Here is a 24,133-nt window from a genome sequence, read left to right on the forward strand (position 1 = left end):
TTTCATGTTCATTGATATATAAAAAAATAATTATTTATTTATTTATTTTTTGCTTATATGAAAGCTATATACTGTTAAAGATCATAAATGACAATAAAGCTAATGTAACAGTTCCCACATTCATTTGTAGAAGTAAGTTATTTTGTAATCTAAAATGTATGCCAGTTTCTTTCAGTTTTCCTGTCTGACAGTCCTTTGGTCTGTCGTTACCTGTAAAACATAAACGAGTCAAACCTCTGAACTGAACTGAATCAGATGGCAGTTCTAACATCTGTGGGTTGGTTTAAACTTTCCATCCCTGCTGCACCAGACTCCTCTTTCTTAAAGCATCGTAAGTGATGACTCTTCAGTTTTTCAAAGAAGTAGCGAATGCAGTTCTGCATTTAATCTGAGCTGTTTGTGCTGCTCCGTGCTACTGCCGTTCATCCCTTGTACTACTTTGTAGAACAAGTCAATGTCATGCTCAAATAACAGTGCGAGTTTAGCCGGAGAGAAGAGCATGAATATCCGAACCACCCAGAAGAATCCAGTTAGGCAGACAAGGTGTAACCTTTTGTCTTAGCTAGTTTTGTTTCTTTACCTGCAGCCAAGTATTGATTGAAAAGGAGATGAATCACTGGCAGGGCAATAAAAGGGTGAGACCAGAACAGGTTGGAGGGTTGCGACTGTGACTGAAACATTCTGTTTGTCTTTTATTCTGCACGCCACCTTTCTGCTAAGCGAGTTCCCTTTTGCTGATGGTTTTATCTTCTCTTAAAAGTTTTACAAAAGCAAAAGTAAGGTCAATTTCTTGTTAATTAATTTTGTAGCGTGAAGTTATTTTTCTTTCAGGGCAAAAGCATGACAGTCACAAGATGAGTAAACACTCATGTCAAGAAGTTTGAGTCTTCTATCAGCTTCTTTTAGTTTCATTGTCCTTTGTCCAATTTCTAGAATTATCTTTCTCTTTTAATCATTAGTCTTCAGTAAGTGAGGACATCCAAGGCAGATTTATTTTCTACAGCCTTTTTAATGTTATGCAAATATATGACTTTGATCTGATCTGTGGGGAAAGCAACGTTAGCAGCTCTAAAATAGACTAATGCGTTATCATAATTTTCTTTCATTGCCATTAAAACCTGCAGGATGCGTGAGGACATGTCCACCATGGTGTGCATGAAGGAGGAGGAGGACCCGGGGGAGAAACTGTCCCAGGATGAGATCATCTCCCGGACCAAGCAGGTGATCCAGGGGCTGGAGGCCCTGAAGCAGGAACATCACTCAATCCTGGATGGCCTGCTGGGCACGCTGCGCTGCCTTAAGCACGATGAGGAGGGTGTCCTGGTAGAAGAGAAATCACACATGATCCGCAAGTCCCTCGAGATGCTGGAACTTGGGCTGAGTGAGGCTCAGGTAAGTTTTGAGCTTCAGTGTTTGGGGAATCGATACTGTCTGAAATGTCAGGCTTTTTCTCTTTTGCTTTGATTTCTTTTTAAAGACTGATAGAATAATGACAGTTTAGAGCAGGAAAATGTTGACGGCTGATTAATTGGCCGATGCGTTTTGATACACATCTATATTAATAAATTTGGCTTGTTTTCTCCCGCGTTATCTGTGACGTGCCAGAATTAACATCACAATAGCTGTCGCTCTTGGTGCTTTGCAGTTGTTTTTGACGGTCATGCACCTCCCGATTTTTGTAACCTGGTGCATGCTGTGCCAGTTTGAAAAACTGCTGCAGGGAAGAGTTTTTGAGCTGGCCCGTCTCTACAGGCATCTGTACGACTTTGAAACTTCTCGTCTGTGTTTGCATATTGTTCTTCCTGTATGACTTCTTAAGCTACGCCACAGCGCCTTTTTTCGCAGAAGCAACGCCTACTGTTAAGAAAGAAAACTGCAGCGAGTCCGGGGGAGCGGTATAAACGATTTTGGCGCATTGACCAACGGAACGAACACCGTTTTATTGTCTGGAGCCATCGTATGGACCGTTGATGGTTAGAGCATATGCTAAATGTGTAATATCTAAATATTGTTCAGGTACAGACTGAACTGATACTTAAAGGGGAACTCCGGGGCATTTGAAGCGTGTTTCCATTGCTAGAGGTTGTCAAATAATGATAGTAGGACACAGAGAGGTGCGTATTTGCGCTCCCTGTGTGGAGATCGCTCTGTCCGCACAGCATGTCATGCGAGGCTAATACGTGGTGGCTAAGGGGCAAGCGCTAACCCTTCCACGTAAAACAACAACTTGCACACTGCAGAAACGTCACACCACTTTATAACCCATCCGACAATAAAGTCACAAGCCTTACCATCAAAACCATATGCATGGTTCTCACATTACTGGCATGGGGACGTTACAAAACAACTTTATAAACAGCTTGTCACTTACCGGCTGGTTGTAGGCTCGCGCATGTGAAAGCCCAAAAGAGTCGATGGAGAATAATCCCATATACAAAACAATTATATTCTCTAGAAAAACTGCGTTCAAGTATTTAAAACATTACAAGAATATTACTGGGCATGTATTGTTGTAATGTTTTAAATACTTGAACGCAGTTTTTCTAGAGAATATAATTGTTTTGTATATGGGATTATCGTCCATCGACTCTTCTGGGCTTTCACATGCGCGAGCCTACAACCAGCCGGTGAGTGACATGCTGTTTATAAAGTTGTTTTGTAACGTCCCCATGCCAGTAATGTGAGAACCATGCATATGGTTTTGATGGTAAGGCTTGTGACTTTATTGTCGGATGGTTTATAAAGTGGTGTGACGTTTCTGCAGTGTGCAAGTTGTTGTTTTACGTGGAAGGGTTAGCGCTTGCCCCTTAGCCACCACGTATTAGCCTCGCATGACATGCTGTGCGGACAGAGCGATCTCCACACAGGGAGCGCAAATACGCACCTCTCTGTGTCATACTATCATTATTTGACAACCTCTAGCAATGGAAACACGCTTCAAATGCCCCGGAGTTCCCCTTTAACAAAAAAATGACATTAGCTAAACTATATGTGTTGAGCCTCTTTCAATTCAATTCAATTCATTTTTATTTATATAGCACCAAATACAACAAATGTCATCTCAAGGCACTTAAAGCTGCAGTCTGCAAGATTTGTTGTTATCATATGTAAAGTCCTACTTTTTGGCATTTTAAGAGTTTACATGATCTATCAGAACGCTTGAAGTTGAAAACGGTGACCTCCGTAGTCGCAAAATGCAAGAAATGCTTATTTTTAACCAAAAAATAAAAAAGTTATTCAACTTCCTGTCCCGCCCCTTCAAAACACATGAGAACTCGTGCACGTCTACGTGCACGCCAGATGCGCCTACACGACTCCTCATTCATCAACTCACCTGTCATTTGCGATCATGGAAGACACAGTAAGTAGACTAGCCCGTAATGAAGTTCAATAGTCCAGATAAATAAGCGTGGGGACGAGCCTACCTTGTATCGCGCGTGCACAATCGGTGATTGACAGGCAGCAGAGCCCAGCTCGTAACCTGATTGGTTACCTTTTACCGGTCCGGTCTGCAATTTTGTAAACAAACCTGCTGGCTTTGGAGGGACCTAGCGGGACATATAGGGGACCTAGAGAACTATTTTTTTTTTTTGTATTGGGGTATTTAATGTACTACTTTCAGAATCCCCGGACAGTTCCAGGCATTATGCTTGAAAAAGAGTTGCAGACTGCAGCTTTAAATAGTATAGTCCAATTCAAGCCAATTGGAATTCAATTCATTGTAATCATAATTATTTATAAAATAATCCAATTCATTCCTATAGAGCCAATTCAAAAACAATTTCCTAGCTAAGGAAACCAACAGATTGCACCGAAACTTGTCTTCAGTCCAATCTCCCGTCCTGAGCGTGCCTGAGGCGACTGTGGAAAGGAACAACTCCCTTTTAACAGGAAGAAACCTCTGGCAGAACCAGACTCAGGAAGGGTGGCCATCCGCCTCCACCAGCTGGGGTTTGAGAAGACAGAAAAGAGGGGGAAAAAAAAACACTGTAACACCATTCAAAGGATATCTGTTGGAACAGGGAAACACGAGTTAATGACCACAATAATGTCACATGTACATAATATAATTTGAGAAATTAAAGGGGGGAAAAAGAGGGTAAAGTGAGGAGAGGTGTGACAGATGAGGCCCCCCAGCAGTCTAGGCCTATAGCAGCTTAACTATGGGATGTTTAAGGATCACCTGAGCCATCCCTAACTATAAGCTTTCTCAAAAAGGAAAGTTTTAAGCCTGGTCTTAAAAGTGGAAACGGTGTCTGCTTCCCAGACATTTACTGGCAGCTTATTCCACAAGAGAAGGGCCTGATAACTGAAGGCTCTGCCTCCCATTCTACTTTTAGAAACTCTGGGAACCTCAAGTAAACCTGCAGTTTGGGAGTGAAGTGCTCTGTTAGGGAAATATCTTACAATGAGATCTTTAAGATATGATGGAGCTCGGTCATTAAGAGCTTTATATGTGAGGAGAAGAATCTTAAATTCTATTCTGAATTTAACAGGGAGCCAATGAAGAGAAGCTAAAACTGGAGAAATATGATCTTTGCAAAAACTAGTGACGAGTTGAAGTGGCGAAGGCTGCACAGCTCTCTGTCACTACTGGAGACACATTTCTGTCACCGCTGCTTAACTGCCAAACAGAATCATTTGTTGATCTCCAGCTACACATTAGTTGATCTGGACTGAAGATCAAGTCTTTTTTTTCCCTTTTGTCTTGGAGAATGGATGTGGATAATGTTTCATGCAAAAAAGATGTGTAATTAAGAATTAAGCTAGAAATAGAGTGTAGACTTTGTGACTTTAATAAAGACTGAGGACGGCAGGTGGAGAAGCTGCGTTCACCTGGATGGAAGCAGAGCTCTTACTCGACTGGAGTTTGTTATGATAGATGATTCAAGAGAGCAAAAGCCAGGCACGAATATCATTTTGAATCGGTGAAGTTTCTCTTCTAAATCAAAACATTACAGTTTCTGGGGACGTTTAATTTCAGTGGTCTCAAGTTATTGGTTTCCAAAGTTACAGTGTCTCTCCAAAGTGAGGGCGGTGGAAAGAACCCAAAGAAGTTTTCCAATAAAAGAAGAACAGAAAGTTTTTACAACCCAGAAGTGAAACATCAAAAGAAAAAACAAAATTTGAATTGCAGACAAAATTTAAAAAGGAACAATTGCTCATGTTGAAGCTCCCTTGGCAGAGTCACTGATGAGTCATTGTTGATGTTTTATCCCCTCATCTCCGTCTCCCAGCAGGCTTTATCTAATGAATATACAATCCTCTTCATACAGACTATAGAGACTCTAATTCACACCTCCAGCTTTTTGTTTACAGTTGTTGTGAGGTTTGATTTTTCTGCTCAGACATCCCTTATGTCTCAGTGCCGCAAACCCTTCATCTAGTTACATTTCTCCCATCCATCCACCTCACTGCATATGTTATTAGGTGGGTGCTTTTACCCAAAGGGCCTCTCTGTAAAATTAGTGTACACATTTTTGGTACATAGTTGATAGTTTTAGCACCCTGATGTCTTTTAGATATAAGATTTATGTTTTTAGCAATGAGAATTATGGACTATGAATTCTGAGTTTGTGTTATGTTCATTATTCCTGCTTAGATCATGTGTCATCATGGGTCTTCTGAGTGTGAAATGATTTCTGCTTGAACCCCCACCCTTTACCCAGGTGATGATGTCACTGTCAAGCCACCTGAGCTCAGTTGAGTCTGAAAAGCAAAAGCTACGGGCTCAGGTACGCCGGCTCTGCCAGGAAAACCAGTGGCTGAGGGACGAGCTCGCTGGGACGCAGCAGAAACTGCAGAAGAGTGAGCAGAGTGTGGCCCAGTTGGAAGAGGAAAAGAAACACTTGGAATTCATGAACCAGCTTAAGAAGTATGATGAGGACTTGTCCCCCTCGGTGAGTGCTTAGGTCTTCATCTGCTCTCATGCTGCTGTCATGTACAGTTTGTTTGTAGATAGAAATGAAGTAGGGCCAGTATTGGCAGCGATCTATTAAGTTACTTTACCGAAGACCACTTTTATTAGCTCACAAGTCTGTATTACATTAAAGGTGTATTCACACTACAACTTCATTGTATGAAACTTGGTGTGCACCATACAAGCAGACAGAGGCCCGGCTTTTCAGGGGTCCCTTTTCTGAATGGACTTTGGTGAGGTTTGATTAAAATTACAACTAAAAGACAGAAAGTCTTGCTGCTATGTTGACTCCTTTATACATTTCAAAATTTGGTGACATTTCTGCTGGTTTTACCAAAAAAAAAAAAAAAAAAAAGGGTTAATAAAAATATACCATAAAAAAACCTACTGAAATCCATCAAGTGCATGCAGGATGTCTTGTTTAATTAGGCTGTGGCCTCATATGTTTCTTTACAAGGCATCTGTTGATAAAATTAAACAAGCTAGTGTAAATGCAGCCCTACTGTATATAGAGCGAGTCACAGATGTGGGGTTATAGTATGGTCAGGTTTCCAACAATAAGCTGACTATCCTGCTCTCTTTTTGGTTGCTTGACAGATTTTGCACAAAGCCCAACAAATGATGGGTAGATGGCTAACAACATAACAACAACATAGTTTTAAATAAAAATGAATAGATTAATCCACTTTATATAGACTTTTTACCTGCACAAACAGAGTTTATTGACCATGGCAAGCTTGCCGCTTTTTGCACTGATAAAAGCACGACACTCACCACCAACATTCAGTGTCTGGGTGATCTGCTCCTACAACTCATCTTTCCTGAGCGTAATGTGATCATTTCTGTCTGACATATGCGCTCAACTCGTGATAGGCAGAGATGCCAGATGTCTCCTCTAAATGTCATTGGTTGTTAGGCAGACAGTTCCATCCCATAGGATTGGTTGTTTGAAAAGTCTTTCTGAAAAGTTGCAGAAAAAAGGTGGAGCAGTTTGTTCCAGGTGGCCCTTTGTTGGGAACATTTAACGAAAAATGCTGGTGTGGGAAAAATATGCCATGTGGACACACTGGAACTTTGGGAACATCCCACCAGAAATGCTGCCAACCGGCCACTCCAGCTTTGGCTAAAATAACTTACAGTTTGTTGTGCAGTTAGCTGCTCTTGGCTCATATTTCCAAGCAGAGAATTGTACAGGGATAATTTAAATGTGGAAAATATTGAAATTGACATTGTGATATCAGCAATTTAGTCCCAACTGCATTTTCCGCTTTTAATTTTCGGTTTGATTATTTTTGTCAAGTGACTGAATAAGCTCTCGTTTCTCTTGTCTGGCCCGTAAGTGCTCAGCGTTGCAACCGCTCGGTCTATAAAACGCTCATTCCTTGCATACCATTGATTTTTTTATTTATTTATTTATTTTTGCTGCAGCATTTCTTCGATGAGTCGCTGTTATTTTGAGCTTTGTAGTTACTTCACTCAAACTCATAATTAACAGCAGAGATGGGCAAAAGCTGCCAATAGAAACAATCTGCTGTGTTTTAAGTACTAAAACTACAGAATCCTTTTCTGGATTAAAAAAAAGTAATGTATGATTCTTTTTTCTCCTCCTCCTCTTCCTCTGTCCTTCCCTGTCAGGAGGAGAAGGATTCAGACTCCAGTAAAGAAACTCTTGATGATCTCTTTCCAGATGATCAGGACGACCAGCCTCCAGGCAGTAAGTGTCCTTCCTTCTTAAGCTTTGATTTTCTCTGAGGGATTCTGCTCATTTTCTGGATTCAAACCCAGATATGAAATGCAGTCCTTGGCCTTGCATTGTCGGTTTTTAGAAGGGGTCCAGATTAAGTTGCAGCGAAACTAATGGCAGCAGCGGTTTGATACCATCACTGTGGGACAACTGAAACACTTGTCATGATGTGTACTATGCTGGCTTACTGAGGGGATCAGAACATATAGTGGTGTGTGAGTAAACGTTTAAGACATTCTGCTGTTTCTAACTTTCTCTGTGAGAGATCATCTTACATATAACACATTTATATGTATTTTTTCTAGTGTCATATAAACATGCTTTGTGATTTTGTAAACTGTTCATTTTTGTGCCCATAGTGAGGGGAAATTGTGTGTCGTCAAAGACCTCAAAATTGTTTTCTTTACCTAATCTGAATAGCAGTGCAACAAAACTATTTTATGGGTTCCTTTTATATGTGGATTAGCTTGTTTTTCAAGCTTGTGTGTTTGTTTTTTTTAAAAAGGTTTTATCAAATCACTTTGCTGTATTATTAAAGGTGATAGAGAATGGTTGAATGGGGCATTAATCCTTGTTCTGTGATGTGATATGTAGCCCAAAAAAAATTGGTTGGGTCTGTAATGGCTCAGAACCTCCCTAAAAGGCTCTCTGAAACAGCTGTTACTATGCTGGGTTTAGAATGCGTCTTTTTCCGTCGTTTCAGAGCTTATCTGGCAACCTCATTATGAAATGCAGGTAGGTGTTGGCGCTATTCGGTTGCCGTTGCTTGATTGGCTGCCCTTGCTCTCACTGAAAACCGAGCTATAGAGTAATACACTGACTGGAAAGAAAGCTCATCAGAATCAGGATTTGTTTTATTGCCATTGTTAGTGAACAGCGTTCACTAACTAGGAATTTGCTGCAGCGTAAGGTTCAAACATGTAACATAGGATATTATAATAAAAAATAAAGAATAAAAATATATGAATATAAAATGTACAAGGTGTGTACAACAATACACAGTATCCAATATACAGAGCAACAACAGTGCAGCTTCATTAGTGCAATTTTAATGATGGTAAAGTGACTGGGGCAGGTTACGAGGTGATTATGAAGTGTTCATAAGTCGAACTGCACGGGGAAAAAAACTGTTTTTGTGACGGGAGGTTCTGGTCCGAATGGACCGAAGCCTCCTGCCCGAGGGGAGTGGTGCAAATAGAGAAGGGTCAGCTGTGATCCGACCTGCTCGCCCCATAGTCCTGGAGACGTGCAGGTGATCACCGGAGCGAGCCAGGTCTGCACAGACAGGAACACTTTGACAGACACAGACTGCAGCGAGCTGTGCGCTCGCTGCAGTCTGTGGCGGCGGCGATTGCTGAAAAAGTGACGTCACTTTTTCACAAAAACAGATTGGGGGATAGTCTGGGGGCAATTTTAAAAAGGGGAGTACTTGAAACAGAGGTTCTGACACTTGCTGGCACTTCGTGTGTACTCCCCACAGCGGGGAGACTCAGAACTAACACCAAAAACGTGAAAAAGACGATTTTGATTCTCTATCTCCTTTAAAGTGAGGTTTTATATCGGACTCTTAGAAGAAGAGACCAATTGCGCTAAAAGATACCGAAGAGAACATGCATAATGGTTTAAATTAGTTTGTCTTTGTGAAATCTTGTAAAAACAAAAACAAAACAACAACATTAATTTAACAGATAAAATAACTGGAGACGTGATTACTGTAACAGTTATTTTTCAGATTAATACTTTGGTCTCCATCATAAATTCCTGGAGACAATCTGCTTGTTACACGAGGCAGCAAAGGTAGAGCAAAGACTGATTGATACCCTCGTTTTTAGTCTTCAGTCAAAGGAAACCCAGTCGTTAAAGATCAATTTTCTGTTGCTTAATTAATTGATGTGTTTTTTCAGACCTCATTACTACTGCAGAAAAGTCATTGGTCTAACTGTAGCACCTGTAGCACTAACAACATACTAATGTAGAAGTTTTAATCAAATAAAGAGAAAAAAACCCCAATTGAGCTTGATATTTGTGAGCTGAAAAGCTTTGAAAGGCTTCATAGAACTGAGAGCCAGAGATGTTAAATTACTGCAGTTTAATCTCTTTGAGGTTTTTTTATTATTGAATTATAAACAAGGAAAATCCCTTGTACCTGTAGAAGAAAGACTAGTAAAAATGTAGTATGATGTAGCATTATTTAATTGTTTTCTGTAATGCTCTTATCCAGTTTCTGCTTATAAAGAAACACACGTGACACATCTGGCTGGCTGGCTGGCGTTAATTTCTCCATCTCTCCTGAATGTTGTTTGGATGTAAAGGTTTGACTTGTAGGACTACATTCTCTTTGGGCTTCAGATTGAAAACTGCCTCAATTATTCACTTTTTCTACAGTTTTTGTAGAAAACTTTGTTCTCCTTCTGTGTTCAACAAGTCTGCTAAATTACAGCTAGCCAGGAGTGACAGTATGATGACGTGTAGCTGCATTAGAGGAATTGGTTGGGGAACAAGAGGAAGATTGACTTTCTGTTCCTGAAATCTTGATAAATGGGACGTTGCTTCAGAGGTCAAAACTACATAAAGATTGGATAGAAATGATGTGACGTGCCACTAATTAAGGTGGCAACATCAGTGTAAAGGTTGTATATTGATGTCCTTAAGCTGTTAAAAGAGTAGTGTTTTGGAGATTTTTATTTTATTTAATCTGTTGTCATCAAAGGTAATTTACTCAACAAAAATAGACAATTAAATGATCAGATGACCAGTAATTTAAAGTATTAAGACTGAGCTCAATTTGAAACTCTGAACGTACATCACAGATAGAAAAGCATGTTGGTAAAGTAAGTTGTGAGATAAACACCATGCAAGAAAATGAGACAGAGATGGGTGTGAGACCAATTATTTGACACCAGCCTCAATTCACAACACAAACATGTTGCAGACATGTCCACATCTTCCTACTTAAGCCTCAGGGTTTACAGTAATTACAGCAAGATCGCTACATTTGAGGATAGTATACACAAACTTAAAGGACAAGAACTAAACACTGCTTGGGAAGGCAGTGTTTTTTTTCTTATGTTTCCTACTAAACCTGCTACCAGCATATCTAATCGCCCTTTCCCACCTTTTCACAACATCAGGGGTTTAAATTTTTTTTTTTTTAAATTGCTGAGTCCGATTTATTGCGGTGACGCACCTCGTGCAAATGAATTAAAGAAATAAAGACGGCACGGAAAAGCAGAGGACTGTAGGTCAAGAACTGAGGAAAACTTGTATTCAGACATTCAGAGGAATGGGCTGTTTGTGGAGAAACAAGGCATCATCAAAGTCCTCCTCCACCGGCATTAATCCTCTCTGTGTGAAAACGAGTCGCCTGAGGTTCTGTGTGCGCGCCTGCTGGGCTCGTGCTGGAGAAGATTAGACGTCTCTCCTCTCTAAGCTTATTCAGACTGCCTTAAAAGCTTTTGGGGTTTTGGTATATTGCTGTCAGCGAAGGTCCACCCGGGGCTTGCACACGTTGACTCTTGTGTGCAAATATTTACATCGTGCTCATTCAGTTAAATCAGAGATACTGAATGAAATGGTAAATTGCAGAATATTCCAGTGTTTCTTTTTTTTTTTTTTTAATTAAAGGCTGTGATGTCGTAAAATATGTATTTGAGATGAAATGGTGTTCCAGAGCCGAGCCAAAAACCAAACATGTTGTATCCGACAGTTTAAAAAATGCAACATGACTTTTTTGTGAACAGGTACTCCCCAAAAATGAGTAAACTGGTCCTGATGGATTCAAATGATTGGGTTGTTTTAGAAGACCATTTGCAAACAGCATAAACACTACTCAGTGGGGTTACATGGCACTGAAAGGATCAGATAATTGTCTAAATTACAATAAGAATGAGTTGAGCAAGGATAATTATCCATGGATATATGGCGGTGAATGAATCGGATCAGAGGCACAAAGCATGTCATACTCCGATACAATAGGTGGCGCTGTACCCATATCGTGTAGACATCATGTAGACATCTTAATCCGACAAGAAATTTAATCGAACCCGGAAGTCGAAGGAGACGATATTACTGCTGTTGTAGCCGCAGTCGGAAATAAACAAATACGATGGCGAATTCAAGAAGCAACACGCACTTCTGGACGGATGATCAGACTCTGTTCATGCTGAGCCAGCTCAAGGAATTGAACATTTTAAAATTTATGGATGGGAGGAAAACGAGAAATGGCGATTTATTTAAAAAGGTGGCACAAAAAATGGAGGAAGCCGGTTTACCGAAGAAGTATGCGGAACTTCCAAGCCCTATCCGGTCCCCCAAACCATTCCCAGGCAACACCCTCACCCTTCTATCCCCCAGAGCATTCACAGGGGCCACCCACTCTTGCAAAATGGTTATGCTTATGGGTTCTCAGGACCATCCACCGCAATAACACCAGCTGTAGGCTGCACATTGGACTCAATCTGCACATACTACCACTTTCTTGCACTGCTATACTTTATATTGTTCATATTTAATACTGGTCTCTTGCACTACTGCACATTTTAACAGTCTACCTCAATGTTCGCTGTACATTTCTGTATTTTGTGTGATTTTTTTTTTTTAAAGAGATTTTACCCGTTATACTTGTGTGCCTTTATACTTTTGTTTTACATTTCTTATAATTTAAAAAAAAAAAAAAAAAAAAAACTTTCATGAGTGTTTGTTTATTTGTGGAATGAAAAAAAAAAGTGTCAACTGTACAGTAATTGTATAAACAATTATTAACAAAATATCTAAAGGACTGATTGGCGCAAGGGGAAGTTTGCACTCAGGTAATCTGTAAGTGCCGCTCTGATCCTCTGTCCATTTGTGTTGTCCGCGTAGTTGTTAGCATGGACACGTGGCTGTGGCAGGTACGATTCAAGTGTTGCAGCTTCATCTAACCAGGTGGGATTTACAGGCTCCTTCTCTTCCTCACAGAAATTGTGCAACGCACAACAGGTAGCGATCACTTTAGGGGTGAATGAAAAGTGGAAGTCACCGCTCTTCATCATAACTCTCCAACGTGACTTCAGTCTCCCAAAAGCAATCTCTGCTGTGGTCCTTGCAGAGTTTAAATAGACGTTGAAGGACTCCTGCTCAGGGGTGATGTTTGGGGCATGGGTGTAGCCTTTCATGAGCCAGTCCATGAGAGGATACGCTGGATCTCCCAACAGAAAGTGGCTGATTGAGACGCCATTGATTTCTCTTGGTTCCTGAATTTTAAAAAACACAAAATTGTTACCAGTGTAGGGCAGTAGTTTCACTTCTTGTAGCTAAGCTAGCAACATACTACAATTCTCAGCATCTTGGTGGTAGCTGCACTAGCCGCAGAGGCTACACTTTTCATGCAGTGTTTTAAACAGTCAGGTTTCATAAACACGGGTTATTCCGACATGTGTGGAAGACACGGTAATAGGGATTATACTGAATACTATTTAATGCACGCATTAATATATCTTGAGTACTGTGGAACTTACTTTTGGTAGAAGGTGTGCCTCGCTAAACAACGTCGATTGCTTAAGCACGTTAGCGTTGTGAGCAGACCCCGGCAGCTCGCAGTGGATGTTCCAGAATCTATAATGGATCATATCAGCAGTTAGTAATCGTTCACGATGCACAGACAACTAGATAAAAGGTGTTGGCCCAAACTTACCGATACATGTCGTCCACCACGGCTTGGAGGACATATGAGGGCCATCCTTCGCGGTTTACAAAGTCTTTGTAGCCATCACTTGGTGCGATAACTGGAATGTGGGTTGCATCGATGCACCCGATGATTTGTGGAATGTTGAATTTCTGTTCGAATCTGCTGGCTATGCTGATGGCTTCTTCTGTCGTGGGCACCTTAATGAAGTTGTGTATGGCCGACGCAACCATTCCTGTGCAGAACTGGTACACCATCTTAATTGCCGTTGATTTGTGGACGCCAAACTGTTTGGCCACAACTCTGTATTCTGCACAACTGGCCAGTTTGTACAGAACAATGGCGACCCTCATTTCGAGCGGTATCGGTGCACGAACGGTCACCCTCTCAGGCTTCATGACTCCTTCCATAATCCCACACAATTTGTTGAAGGACCTGCGAGTCATGCGAAAGTTCTTTTTCCAGTCCTCATCGTCAAATTCAGTCAAAACCACTCTCTCCCACCAGTCTTTGCTTCTGATCTCCATCCAGACTTTTCGTCGAGACCTTTGCGGCAGAGTGGCAAAGTTCGATAACAACCTGTTGGTCCATATTAAACTCTCTTGTATCGATCGGCGGCGGCGTCTTTCCCCCCTAATCATCGCAACTAAGAGCGCTGTTATGCATCGCGTTTGTGCAATAACCATGCTCACCATAAACGAAACGTAGAGGGACTTAGCTCCAACTTGCTCGTCATTCGCCATATTCTTGAATGCCTGAGTTTTCTGTTGTTATTGTTGTTTTTGAAGCGGTCAACCGGAAGTGGCTGTATTAGCAATAGTTGAAATGGATACAGCGCCACCTATCGTATCGGGGTATGACATGCTTTGTGCCTCTGATCCGATTCATTCACTGCCATATATCCAAAGATAATTACCCTTGCTCAACTCATTCTTATTGTAATTTAGACAATTATCTGATCCTTTCAGTGCCATGTAACCGCACTGACTGACTGCAGTTGCCTCTTTAGTAACTTTAGTAATGGAACTTTTTGTAGCATTTTCCATTTATGCAGCAATTTTAGTAGTTTCTTTTCCAAACAAATCAAGTCGAGAGTTTGATGCTTTTGTTTGTTGATAAAATCAAATGTCATATTGGGCTATAGCTGGATCCAGCCCCCCTGCGACCTGGAATTGGATTAAGCAGTAGCAGGAAATGGATGGATGGAATGGATGGATGGATGTTGGGCTGTTTAAGTCAAGCTTCAGCATTGACTACATATGGTGTGTGTGTGTGGATACAGAGGAAGTGATTATTTGTAGCGCCTTGCTGTGGTATTCTTTTGAAATTCCTCATGTATTATTTCATTGTGTTGCAGAGATTGTAATTATCTTAAATCAAGTATTCTTGACCCTAATAGCAAACAGGAGGCGTATTAGCTGAATGGAGAATGAGGACATTTTTCACATGTGAATAATCCTGTTTTGTAGGACAAACTGTAACTGTCGGCCAATGTTAGCTGTGTTGTCAGCGTTGACCCAGTTACCTTATATTGATTCGAATAACCACCAATTTCAAATTATTCTTGATATTGAGAGGAAGTCAATGAGAAATCTAGCATGGTGTGTCTTTTCTTTTATCCTTTAAAAAAAATTACCAAATTAAACATTTCTAACAGGGAAGTAAAGAAATCATTTAGGCACTTGGAAAAACACACAGTGTTAAATATTACTGTAATTTTGGCCTTGCTGTTATCCAGACACAGTTTCTGAATTTGCTTAAAAAGACTTCTTTGAACTATCTTGAAATAAAGGACATGCATTAATTTCCGAATAAGAAATTGGGAATATTTGAATTTTTTTTTTTTTTAAATTCAGGATTAATCCACATTGCAGTTATGTGTTCATTAACGTGACCAGAGCTATTTGTTCTGCCTGGTATTTGTTGTTCTTTCATGGAACATTTAAGTTTTCGGACACACAACGGACTTTGGATGCAAGGAAAACCTTTTTTTTTTCTTTTTAAAGTGTAGACCATAATGTCCTCATGTTTCCTACTTTTTTTTTTTTTTTTTGGTTTGTTTTTTATGTGTTCAGTCCAACCAGCTCATGGTAGCGCTGCAGCAGCGGCTGCCCAGCAGGGAGGCTATGAAATCCCAGCTCGTCTGAGGACTCTTCACAATCTGGTGATCCAGTACGCCTCTCAGGGGAGGTACGAGGTGGCCGTGCCCCTCTGCAAACAGGCCCTGGAAGACCTGGAGAAGACCTCTGGCCATGACCACCCAGATGTAGCCACCATGCTCAATATCTTGGCACTTGTTTACAGGTAACTAAATTCTATCTGGAATGTTGCTTTATTATTTGGGGTTCTCTATGCATGTATTTTCCCAAGGACGTTCAATTATCTTCTGTTTGCAAAACGTGGATAGTAGAAGTTTGTTAGTCCACCTTGAAAAATAAGACGGTCTTAATGTATTGTTCAGAATCGGGTAAATATTCAACTCATACCTTGGCTGAAACAAGTTTGCTTTTACTCTGCACTGACTCATAGTCCTCTGGCACTTGTACTGTTTTATAAGCCTTCCCAGGACCCCAGAGGCCTCTGAATTCATTCTTTTTAGATGTGTGCAGCAGATACACTGAAAAGAATACTTTTAACCTCGTGGTAACCATAGCACAGTTCCACAAATCCATTTTTTTTCTTTTACATCTGAGAAACATGTGATAATGACAGTATATTTAGTCTTTTTGTCACCCTTACAACACTGTGGCATGTCCTTTGAAACTTTTAGCATGCACCCTTAGAGCATTGTGTGACTGGCCTCCAAATGAGAGCTCGGTGCCTCGATGTCAGGCGAAGCCAAACATTGCCTGGCAAAAGCAAAGATTTACAGTGCAGCAGTAGCACTGAGAGAATGTTTATTTCTCTGCTCAAGAAAGACGAGAACAAAAGAATGACATACAAGTACTGGCCAAGTATTTTACAGGATTGTGACCTTGTGTTTCACTTGCATAAATCTTGGCTTAAACGCTCAGCTTAGGCATTTGATTTGGTATACCCTTAAAGAAGTAGTCTGGGTCAACTTTTTGTCAGCAGACTCGGGCGTTGACTGTGGGAACTACTGCAAAACCGTTTTAACCACGTCACCTAAAAATAATGGGCTGGTAGTGGAAATTGTTGGAGTAGTTTATGTTTCTTCTCTTTGTGTGCTTCTCTGTTGTTCTGTCTATCTTGGTCCATATATTGATGTCAGCTTCTTTCTGTCAGGGATCAGAACAAATACAAGGAGGCAGCTAACCTGCTGAATGATGCTCTGGCAATCAGGGAGAAGACTCTCGGCAGGGACCATCCAGCTGTAAGTACATTCCTTTTGCACCGGAAAACTGGAAGATACTCTTTGTGTTATTGGCATTTTTATTGTCTGTATCACACAAATGTCCTATGCCGGTCCATCAATGTACACTTTTTCCAAGGAGAGATAGTTATTAAAGTCACTGGCCTGAAAAAAATGTATGGATAAAAGGCATTTTATGAACAGTAATACAGGTATTGTAAACACTGGAGGAAACACATTGATTTGGAGGTAAATGAATAGAATGATAACACTGTCGTGTCTGACTATGTTTTTTGGTTTATAAACTTACCAAATACACAACCCTTATGCATTTTAAATGACACCTGTTTGTTGAAGGCCGTGACGAAAAGTGTGGATGTCATAAATAATTGATCCATATCTGTTCTCGGATCGATCTTCATCTGTTTTACAATGTGACTCTAAGCATAAAGCAGGTCGACTAACTATTTTAACCCCAGCAGGCCAATGTCTGCCCTGTATGGACCCCCATCACTCTCCAATTTGTGAAACCGAGGTCAGCCCTCCTCCCTCCTCTTTCTTCTTTTCACCCTGCCACCAGGCCGTGAGCCTTCTTTCCCCCAAGGAAGGGATTTTTTTTTTTTCCCCACTGATTCATCATAAAAAATCTGATTGGATATAAATTGTCTGAGACTGACTCAGTTTCCTGATTGCTACTCTCCTCTTTAATCTTACTTTTATCTAATTCTCTTCACCAAGATTTAAATGTTTGATATTGAGGGAGATCTAACCTCTAAACTCAATGTTATGTTATTCATCTATATCCCAATTGGAAGAGGCCCCACCCTCTGGCCAGAATCACAGGAATACTTAGAAGCACAAAATCAACCATATCTGTGATTAGAGGAAATTGTTCAGGCACAAGAAGACCCTGACTTGCCTGTGCATTGAACAGGAATTTGAAGTGTCCTTCCCTTGAACTTTCCTATGGGGTGCTGATGAGGTAAATGTCCAGGCACCCCAGGGATCTGCTCAAATTCCATAGAAACTTTAACAGAGATGCTAGCAAGAATCTGGCTGTCTGATTTCACTTGTTGTTGAGGATGTAACAAGCAGCAGAGTACCTCATCAACAAGTTGCTGGATCTGCATTTGTCAAATTTGATTAAACATATCTGATTATAATTGGTATATTGGTCCTATTTCAGTCTGTGTAAATCTAGACTTGTATACCCCTCTGTATTTTTACAGACCACTGGTTGGGAAATGTGTAAAGATTTTATGTTAGAGAGGAAAAAAGATCAGATATCTGGAAAAGCAGTGTCGTCCTTCTCTGCTCTAATTTCTATTGATGCTCGCTGCCTGTTGTCTTCTTGACTGAGTTCTCATTCCTACTGCCACCTTCACCCGTCTTTCCATCCTTCCCTCTTTCCTTCCATTCTGTCCACATGGCCACAGGGACATTGATCAGAGATCAGAGCTGACCTGCAGGGGCCCCGGCAGCCTCCCTCCTCCTCAGTGCACATGTTAGAGATCCATCATTCAGCTGATTTGGATCAAATTACAGCCCACCATAATCACTTCCTGTTTCTGCACAGCCTTTTCCTCCTTGTCGATTACTCGCCTACCATATCAGTTTGATTACACTGCTGTGGTGACATCTTGCAGTTTTACACACTATTGCACATGGATGAAGATTATTTTTAAGGCTTTTAAAACATTGTATGATAATGTTTTTGTGTCCCTCTTAGGTTGCTGCCACTCTCAACAACCTGGCTGTTCTGTATGGGAAGAGAGGGAAGTACAAAGAAGCAGAGCCTCTGTGCAAGAGAGCGCTGGAGATCAGAGAAAAGGTGGGTCCACCATGACTGGATTTAGACACAGTTCAACAAATAATGGAGAAGAATAACTTAGCTGTGGACTAAATGTGCAAACAGCTTTTGGTGCAACATGGAACATTGGTCTTTTTTCCCTCAACTCCTTACAGGCTTAAAGCTTTCACTTTCATAATGAAAATGTCTTTGACTTTATAACTGACAAATTCACTGCTCGAAAGTTTGCAGCAATTTTTGAAGCAGTTGTAGATGCATCTAAATACATGTTGTGTTGCGATAATCCTGGATAAGTCGGTGTCCTCGTCCATCTTTATGGAAGAAAATTTTATGATTATTACATTATGTAGTGCCTTCTGTACACTCCCATATCCAGGCTCCAGTAGAACGTGTCCCTCCTTGAAAATCTTCTTTTGAACAGTAGACATGTGATGAGGCAGCTGTGGGCAAGTCAGTATCCAGCATTTTTATTTTTTTAAAGTTTAATGTTGAAGGTTTAAGTGCTGTACAGGTATGTAACCCTACCAGTCTATATGATGAGAGTAATGTTTAATAAGCTTATTTTTAACCGGTTAAATCAATTTTTCTCACATCTACCTTTTTTGGTTTTGTAAAGACTTTGTCTGAAACCTAAAATCTTCCATAATCAGCCAGCTTTAGCTGAAGTTAAGTCTTCATTAACAGACATTGTAATCTCTTAAACTTCTCGCCTGCATTTATTGAAAAAAGGCGAAAAGCTTGGACGCATTTTGTTCTTTGAACTCTTAAAGTAAAACGAGTGTTAATGGAAAAAGTATCCAAGTTTAAGAATGATAGAAAAGATAAAAACTTGTCAGTATATAAACACTTTAAATCATATCCTCGTAATTTTTTTCGATTGTGCCCAACTAAATGCCTAAGAAATTTTAATGTCTGCGTTTACCAACTTTCCTCACACTAACTTCACTTCCTCTTTTAAAGAGAAGTCAATCACGGGGCTGTCTCTGTACCCGGAATGTATTACATAATTATTATTTTTTTAACTTTAATTTAATGCTTCAGCAGTGCTGAAAGTGCAGAGGACATTCCTTGCTGTCAGTTGTTGCCTTTAAACAAATCGTCCCCTTCGCTCCTTCTCTGACTGCTGAAAATGAGACGTCAGCTTCATTTAAGATGAAGGACTTCATTTTTTTTTATGCTACTTAAACTCAGATGATAATGCTCTGGCTTAAGCTGAGCGACTTGCTGCTGAGTTTCCCTTCACTGGCAGGGCGGTGCTGTGTTACTGCAGCAGAGTTGCTGAATCAGAAAGTTTTTTTTTAGAGGCTCAGGGAAATCAGTTTCCTGACTATCTGGTGGGCACCATGAAAATCCAACTGCCAAGTGAGCTTTGAACTTTGGTAATAAAAAAAACCCTTTTTAATTCCTTATTATTCTTGCTGTGATAAAGAAATGTTCAAATAGCTGATTCTCTACAACTCCACATACGTGCAAAAATCTAAATATGCACATAAGTCTGGCATTAAGAGTGCTTTGAGAGTTTAATAAAGCTCTTATACTTGGCTGATTGACAGGAGTCATTGCCCCAACAAGAGAGATGTCTGTTGGAACAGTGGAAAGAATGATAAAACTGTTACAAGAAGGCAATTCAACAGGAAGTGTGGTAAAAGATGTTGGTTGTTCTTAGTCAGCTGGGTCTAAAATTTGGAGCAAGTACAAACTAAATGGGAAGATTATAAAAGGGAAAGAGTGTCAGGAAGCTGAAGGCAATGCGCCTGAAAATAGAAAATGCACAACAAAAGAAATAAAAAGCAGTGGGGCAGAAACTGGAGTCAGTGGGACCAAACTCTAAGAAACGGGCTGAAAAAAAATTTGATTTCCATCCAGAAGAGCCCAACGTAATAATCACTGATAGCTAAACAGAAGAAAACAAGGTTACAGCGGGCTGAAGAGGAGCAGTCATGGAAAAAATAAATAAAGAAGAAGAAATGTACGGTTCGGATGAATTGTTATTTATTATTATTTTTCAGGATCTAATGCATCTTGAGCTGACCAGAGCACAAAAATAAGTTTTCTAGTCTGCTCACACACACTGCTGTTCGTTCCTTTGTACTGAGGTCCTAATGTCTGAGTTCTTATTGTGAGTTGAGCATCGATATAGTTGTTTTAAGTAGAGGATAATTTGCCTAATTTTGGATGAAGGCAGTGTTCCTAAAAGCTTCCCGGGAGCCACAACAGACTGCAGCCCTTTTGGTGTTTAAAGGCACCAGTAAACAAGATCGGCTCCTCAGTGATGTTGCACTTTCATGTCGCTCACGGCAGTCATTTTTCCAGCAAACGATTTTTCCAGGAAAGCTGTCAGATGTGTGATGTGGTTGGGGAGGTGGTAAGGAGAGACACGACTTAGTGAATTTAGTTGCTAACTTTCCTCTGACAGTTCCGTATATTGTGTGGGTCACAGACACTGTGATGTTGGGTGTTTTTCAGCCGGGAGGGAGACCATCATGCAGTGTTCAGACCTCCCACACACTTGCAGGGCAGTAAACTGAAGCCACAAAGTCCCCAAAGGACAAACAACAAGCTACTTGTTTCAAGATTTATAGCTTAACTTGACACCCTGCATGGTTTTCTTTCTGTGGTGCACCTTCCTTTCTCAATGATCAACACGACGGCGTGTGCTCCTTTTCCCTTTAACCCTTGCACTTATTCTTTGTTGACACATCCTTCCTCTTTTCCACTCTGCTCTGCATTTTCTCTGCTTCGCTTTGGTCTCTTTCTATATGCCGGTTAGTCAGACTCAAATGCAGCTTTCTAGGTCTAGCTACCTCGTCTGCACTGATCCTTCAGCATCTCTTCCACGCTCCCTGCACTCAGATGATGGCTTTAAGCCTCCTCAGCACACAGGGAAAGCTTACACTGCTGTCATATCCACTAAGAAGCAAACATTCACTTCTAAAGATTTGTTCTTTGGTGTTTCTGCTTCTGCTGGCTCAGTGAAGAGAGTGTGATATCATATTCTGTGATGACTGCAGTTTGGTACTGGATTCAGCTTTTATTTTATCAAGCAGGTCGAAAGTCTGTCAGACAAAGGTTCAAACTGTTGTATTAAGTTGAAAATACAGAAATGCACAAATTACAGATTTAATTCTTAATTTTAAAACCCACAATCATGACCCTTTTTAAGGTTTGTGAGTGCACCTAAAAAAAAAAATGCTTGTGTTTACAACACCACTGGCCAGTCTTCTGTTGGTAATCTAAAATCGCTCAGTTATAATATCATGGAAGAAATATTAATTACAGGCTGGATCGTTGTACCGACAAACCATGTGGGTGTCTGCTACTGATCAGACTCACCGGACTGTTGCTGACTGTAATTTCTCTTCAAGACTTAAGAAGTTGGACCAAAAAGCCCAGACCAGATGAAGATGGCTGTCTACAACTCTTGGCTATTGTTTTAACCCCTGTGTCCCCCCCTGTGCTTCTCTCAGGTTTTGGGCAAGGACCACCCAGATGTGGCCAAGCAGCTGAACAACCTTGCCTTACTATGTCAGAACCAGGGCAAGTATGAGGAGGTTGAGTATTACTACATGAGAGCACTGGAGATCTACCAGACCAAACTGGGCCCCGACGATCCCAACGTGGCCAAAACCAAGAATAACCTGGTGAGATGGAAGAGGCGTTGTCCTCATTGTACAATGCTGAATAAAAGCTGCCCCGGCCTGGAAAACCTGCACCTCACCTCTGACTGTTGCTCTGGTTTTCTAATTCCATTGTAATACTGATTGCTGCTGTTGGTTGTCTGTGTTCTTTAGGCATCTTGTTACCTAAAGCAGGGCAAGTTCAAGCAAGCTGAGACGCTGTACAAAGAAATCCTCACCCGCGCTCATGAGAGAGAGTTTGGCTCCGTTGATGGTAATTTGTTCTGATGTTACTGCAGAGTGAACACCAGCACACCGAGACACGTTGACATTTTCAACATTGCCACAAGTAGCTCTAATGAAAGCTAAAACTCAAACAAACTCAGTTGTTTTCAGCAAAACTTTCATCTGCTTTAATGTGTTCAGACTGCTGGTTTCATGTTGGGTAACCACACAGCTGTAAGCAGAAATGACCTTTCAGCTGGATAGGAGAAGAAGTTACTTTTGAAACTCTCTCCTGCTGTTATCTGAGTCTGTCAGCACTGATGTGGTGTTTCCCTGCAGATGAGAACAAACCGATTTGGATGCATGCTGAGGAGAGGGAGGAACAAAGCAAGGTGAGTCTTTTTCAAACCCTTCTTCTCGAGTAACGTTGTCTTTCTTTTATTTCTGTGTCTTTAAGGTTTAACCCCCCCCCAAAAAAAAAGAAAAAAAGAAAACGTAGTTGAAAGCACCTGATATGACTGAAATCCTACCACTTACTATCATCTTTATTGGCTTAAGAGAAAAACCCTCCAGTTTAGAAATTGTTGGATTTTTTTTTCCTAGGGTCTGACAGATCAGTTTCTAAGTTCAGTCTTGCCGTTCAGACTTAAAGTAACTGGATCTTATGTGTTCCTTAAAGTATCTTTTTATAAACTGTTGTCTTGTCTCACAGGGAAAGCAAAAGGACAGTTCACCATTTGGGGAATACGGAGGCTGGTACAAAGCCTGTAAAGTCGACAGGTCAGTCTTTTCTTCTGCATAAAGTTTGGTGATGCTCTCAGCAGCCAGAAGGAAAAAAAAAAAAAGTTTTTTTGGCTGATGCTGATAATCTTTAAAAGGATGCACACTCCCAGCGTTTGTGGTGATAAACCCAAGTCATTTGATCATTCAAAACAAAAGTTTGAAAAACAATCATTTCGCAATATGATCACTTTAGCAATAAGTCTGGGGGAAAAAAAAGAGAAAGATGTCTTTGTGGGAGAAATGTTGTGTTTCTTGCACCATGTTTATTTAGATATCTCTATTTTTCTGCTTCTTTTCCTTTCTAAAAGAATTGAAGAACTCTCTACTTCAAAAATGATTGATTGGGGAAAAAAAAAGAAGTAAAGTGTTTCTCCAAAAAGGATTCTCTGTAATGAGATTTGTTTGCATTCGTTTATTTAGCCCCACAGTTACCACCACCCTGAAGAACCTGGGAGCCCTCTACAGGCGGCAGGGCAAGTTTGAGGCGGCTGAGACTCTGGAGGAAGCTGCCATGCGTTCCAGAAAGCAGGTGTGGTCCCTAGTTGATCTGATAACACGGGACTTCTGGCCAGATTTAAGACATCGCTGTTTGTGTAGCGATGGCGTTTGATAAAAAGTGGTGCCACAGCCATCGACCTCTAACAAGAATTAGCTCTTTCATCCCGGATTTAAAAGTAAAAGTAACCCGTATGAGAATTCATACTGGATTCCTACAGTGCCACTGCAGTTCCAGCTGAGAGCAAAATGACCTTTTGTGATTTAGGTGTAAAAACTTCTTCACGATCCCGTGTTAAACATGGATGTTTTAGGAATGAATTTAGAATTAAGAACACTCATTTGTCGTAGAATGACAAAGAAATTTCTTTGTTTGGTTTTGTTAATTTTCGCATCATGACAAAGATATGCAAGTTTGTAAAAGGTTAAAAGGTGCTTATTTGATCAAATAATTTGACAACAAGACAGTTTAACAGTTTGTTGAGCTGTCGGTCTTTTGAACAATGTATTTTTCCGGCAGGGTCGCAGGAAACGGACCATATTATGACATAACGGCATCATCTG

At 40.6% G+C, this 24,133-nt stretch overlaps 1 protein-coding gene across 8 annotated transcripts in view; it reads left to right on the forward strand.

The window, feature by feature from the left end:
- The window catches only part of klc1a (kinesin light chain 1a), a 48,946-nt gene that overhangs the window by 6,669 nt on the left and 18,144 nt on the right, over positions 1-24,133 (forward strand). For all 8 annotated transcript variants that reach the window (XM_075448328.1, XM_075448332.1, XM_075448330.1 and 5 more), the window contains exons 2-12: positions 1,125-1,392; positions 5,670-5,900; positions 7,556-7,634; positions 15,402-15,630; positions 16,573-16,660; positions 18,369-18,470; positions 21,917-22,090; positions 22,241-22,340; positions 22,631-22,683; positions 23,004-23,071; positions 23,495-23,603. In XM_075448328.1, the coding sequence (XP_075304443.1) occupies positions 1,126-1,392; positions 5,670-5,900; positions 7,556-7,634; positions 15,402-15,630; positions 16,573-16,660; positions 18,369-18,470; positions 21,917-22,090; positions 22,241-22,340; positions 22,631-22,683; positions 23,004-23,071; positions 23,495-23,603 (1,500 nt within the window). In that variant the 5' untranslated portion in view covers position 1,125. The remainder of the gene's footprint in view (positions 1-1,124; positions 1,393-5,669; positions 5,901-7,555; positions 7,635-15,401; positions 15,631-16,572; positions 16,661-18,368; positions 18,471-21,916; positions 22,091-22,240; positions 22,341-22,630; positions 22,684-23,003; positions 23,072-23,494; positions 23,604-24,133) is intronic.

This window comes from Odontesthes bonariensis, chromosome 17 (assembly GCF_027942865.1).
Source record: "Odontesthes bonariensis isolate fOdoBon6 chromosome 17, fOdoBon6.hap1, whole genome shotgun sequence".
NCBI classification, from domain to species: Eukaryota; Metazoa; Chordata; class Actinopteri; order Atheriniformes; family Atherinopsidae; genus Odontesthes; species Odontesthes bonariensis.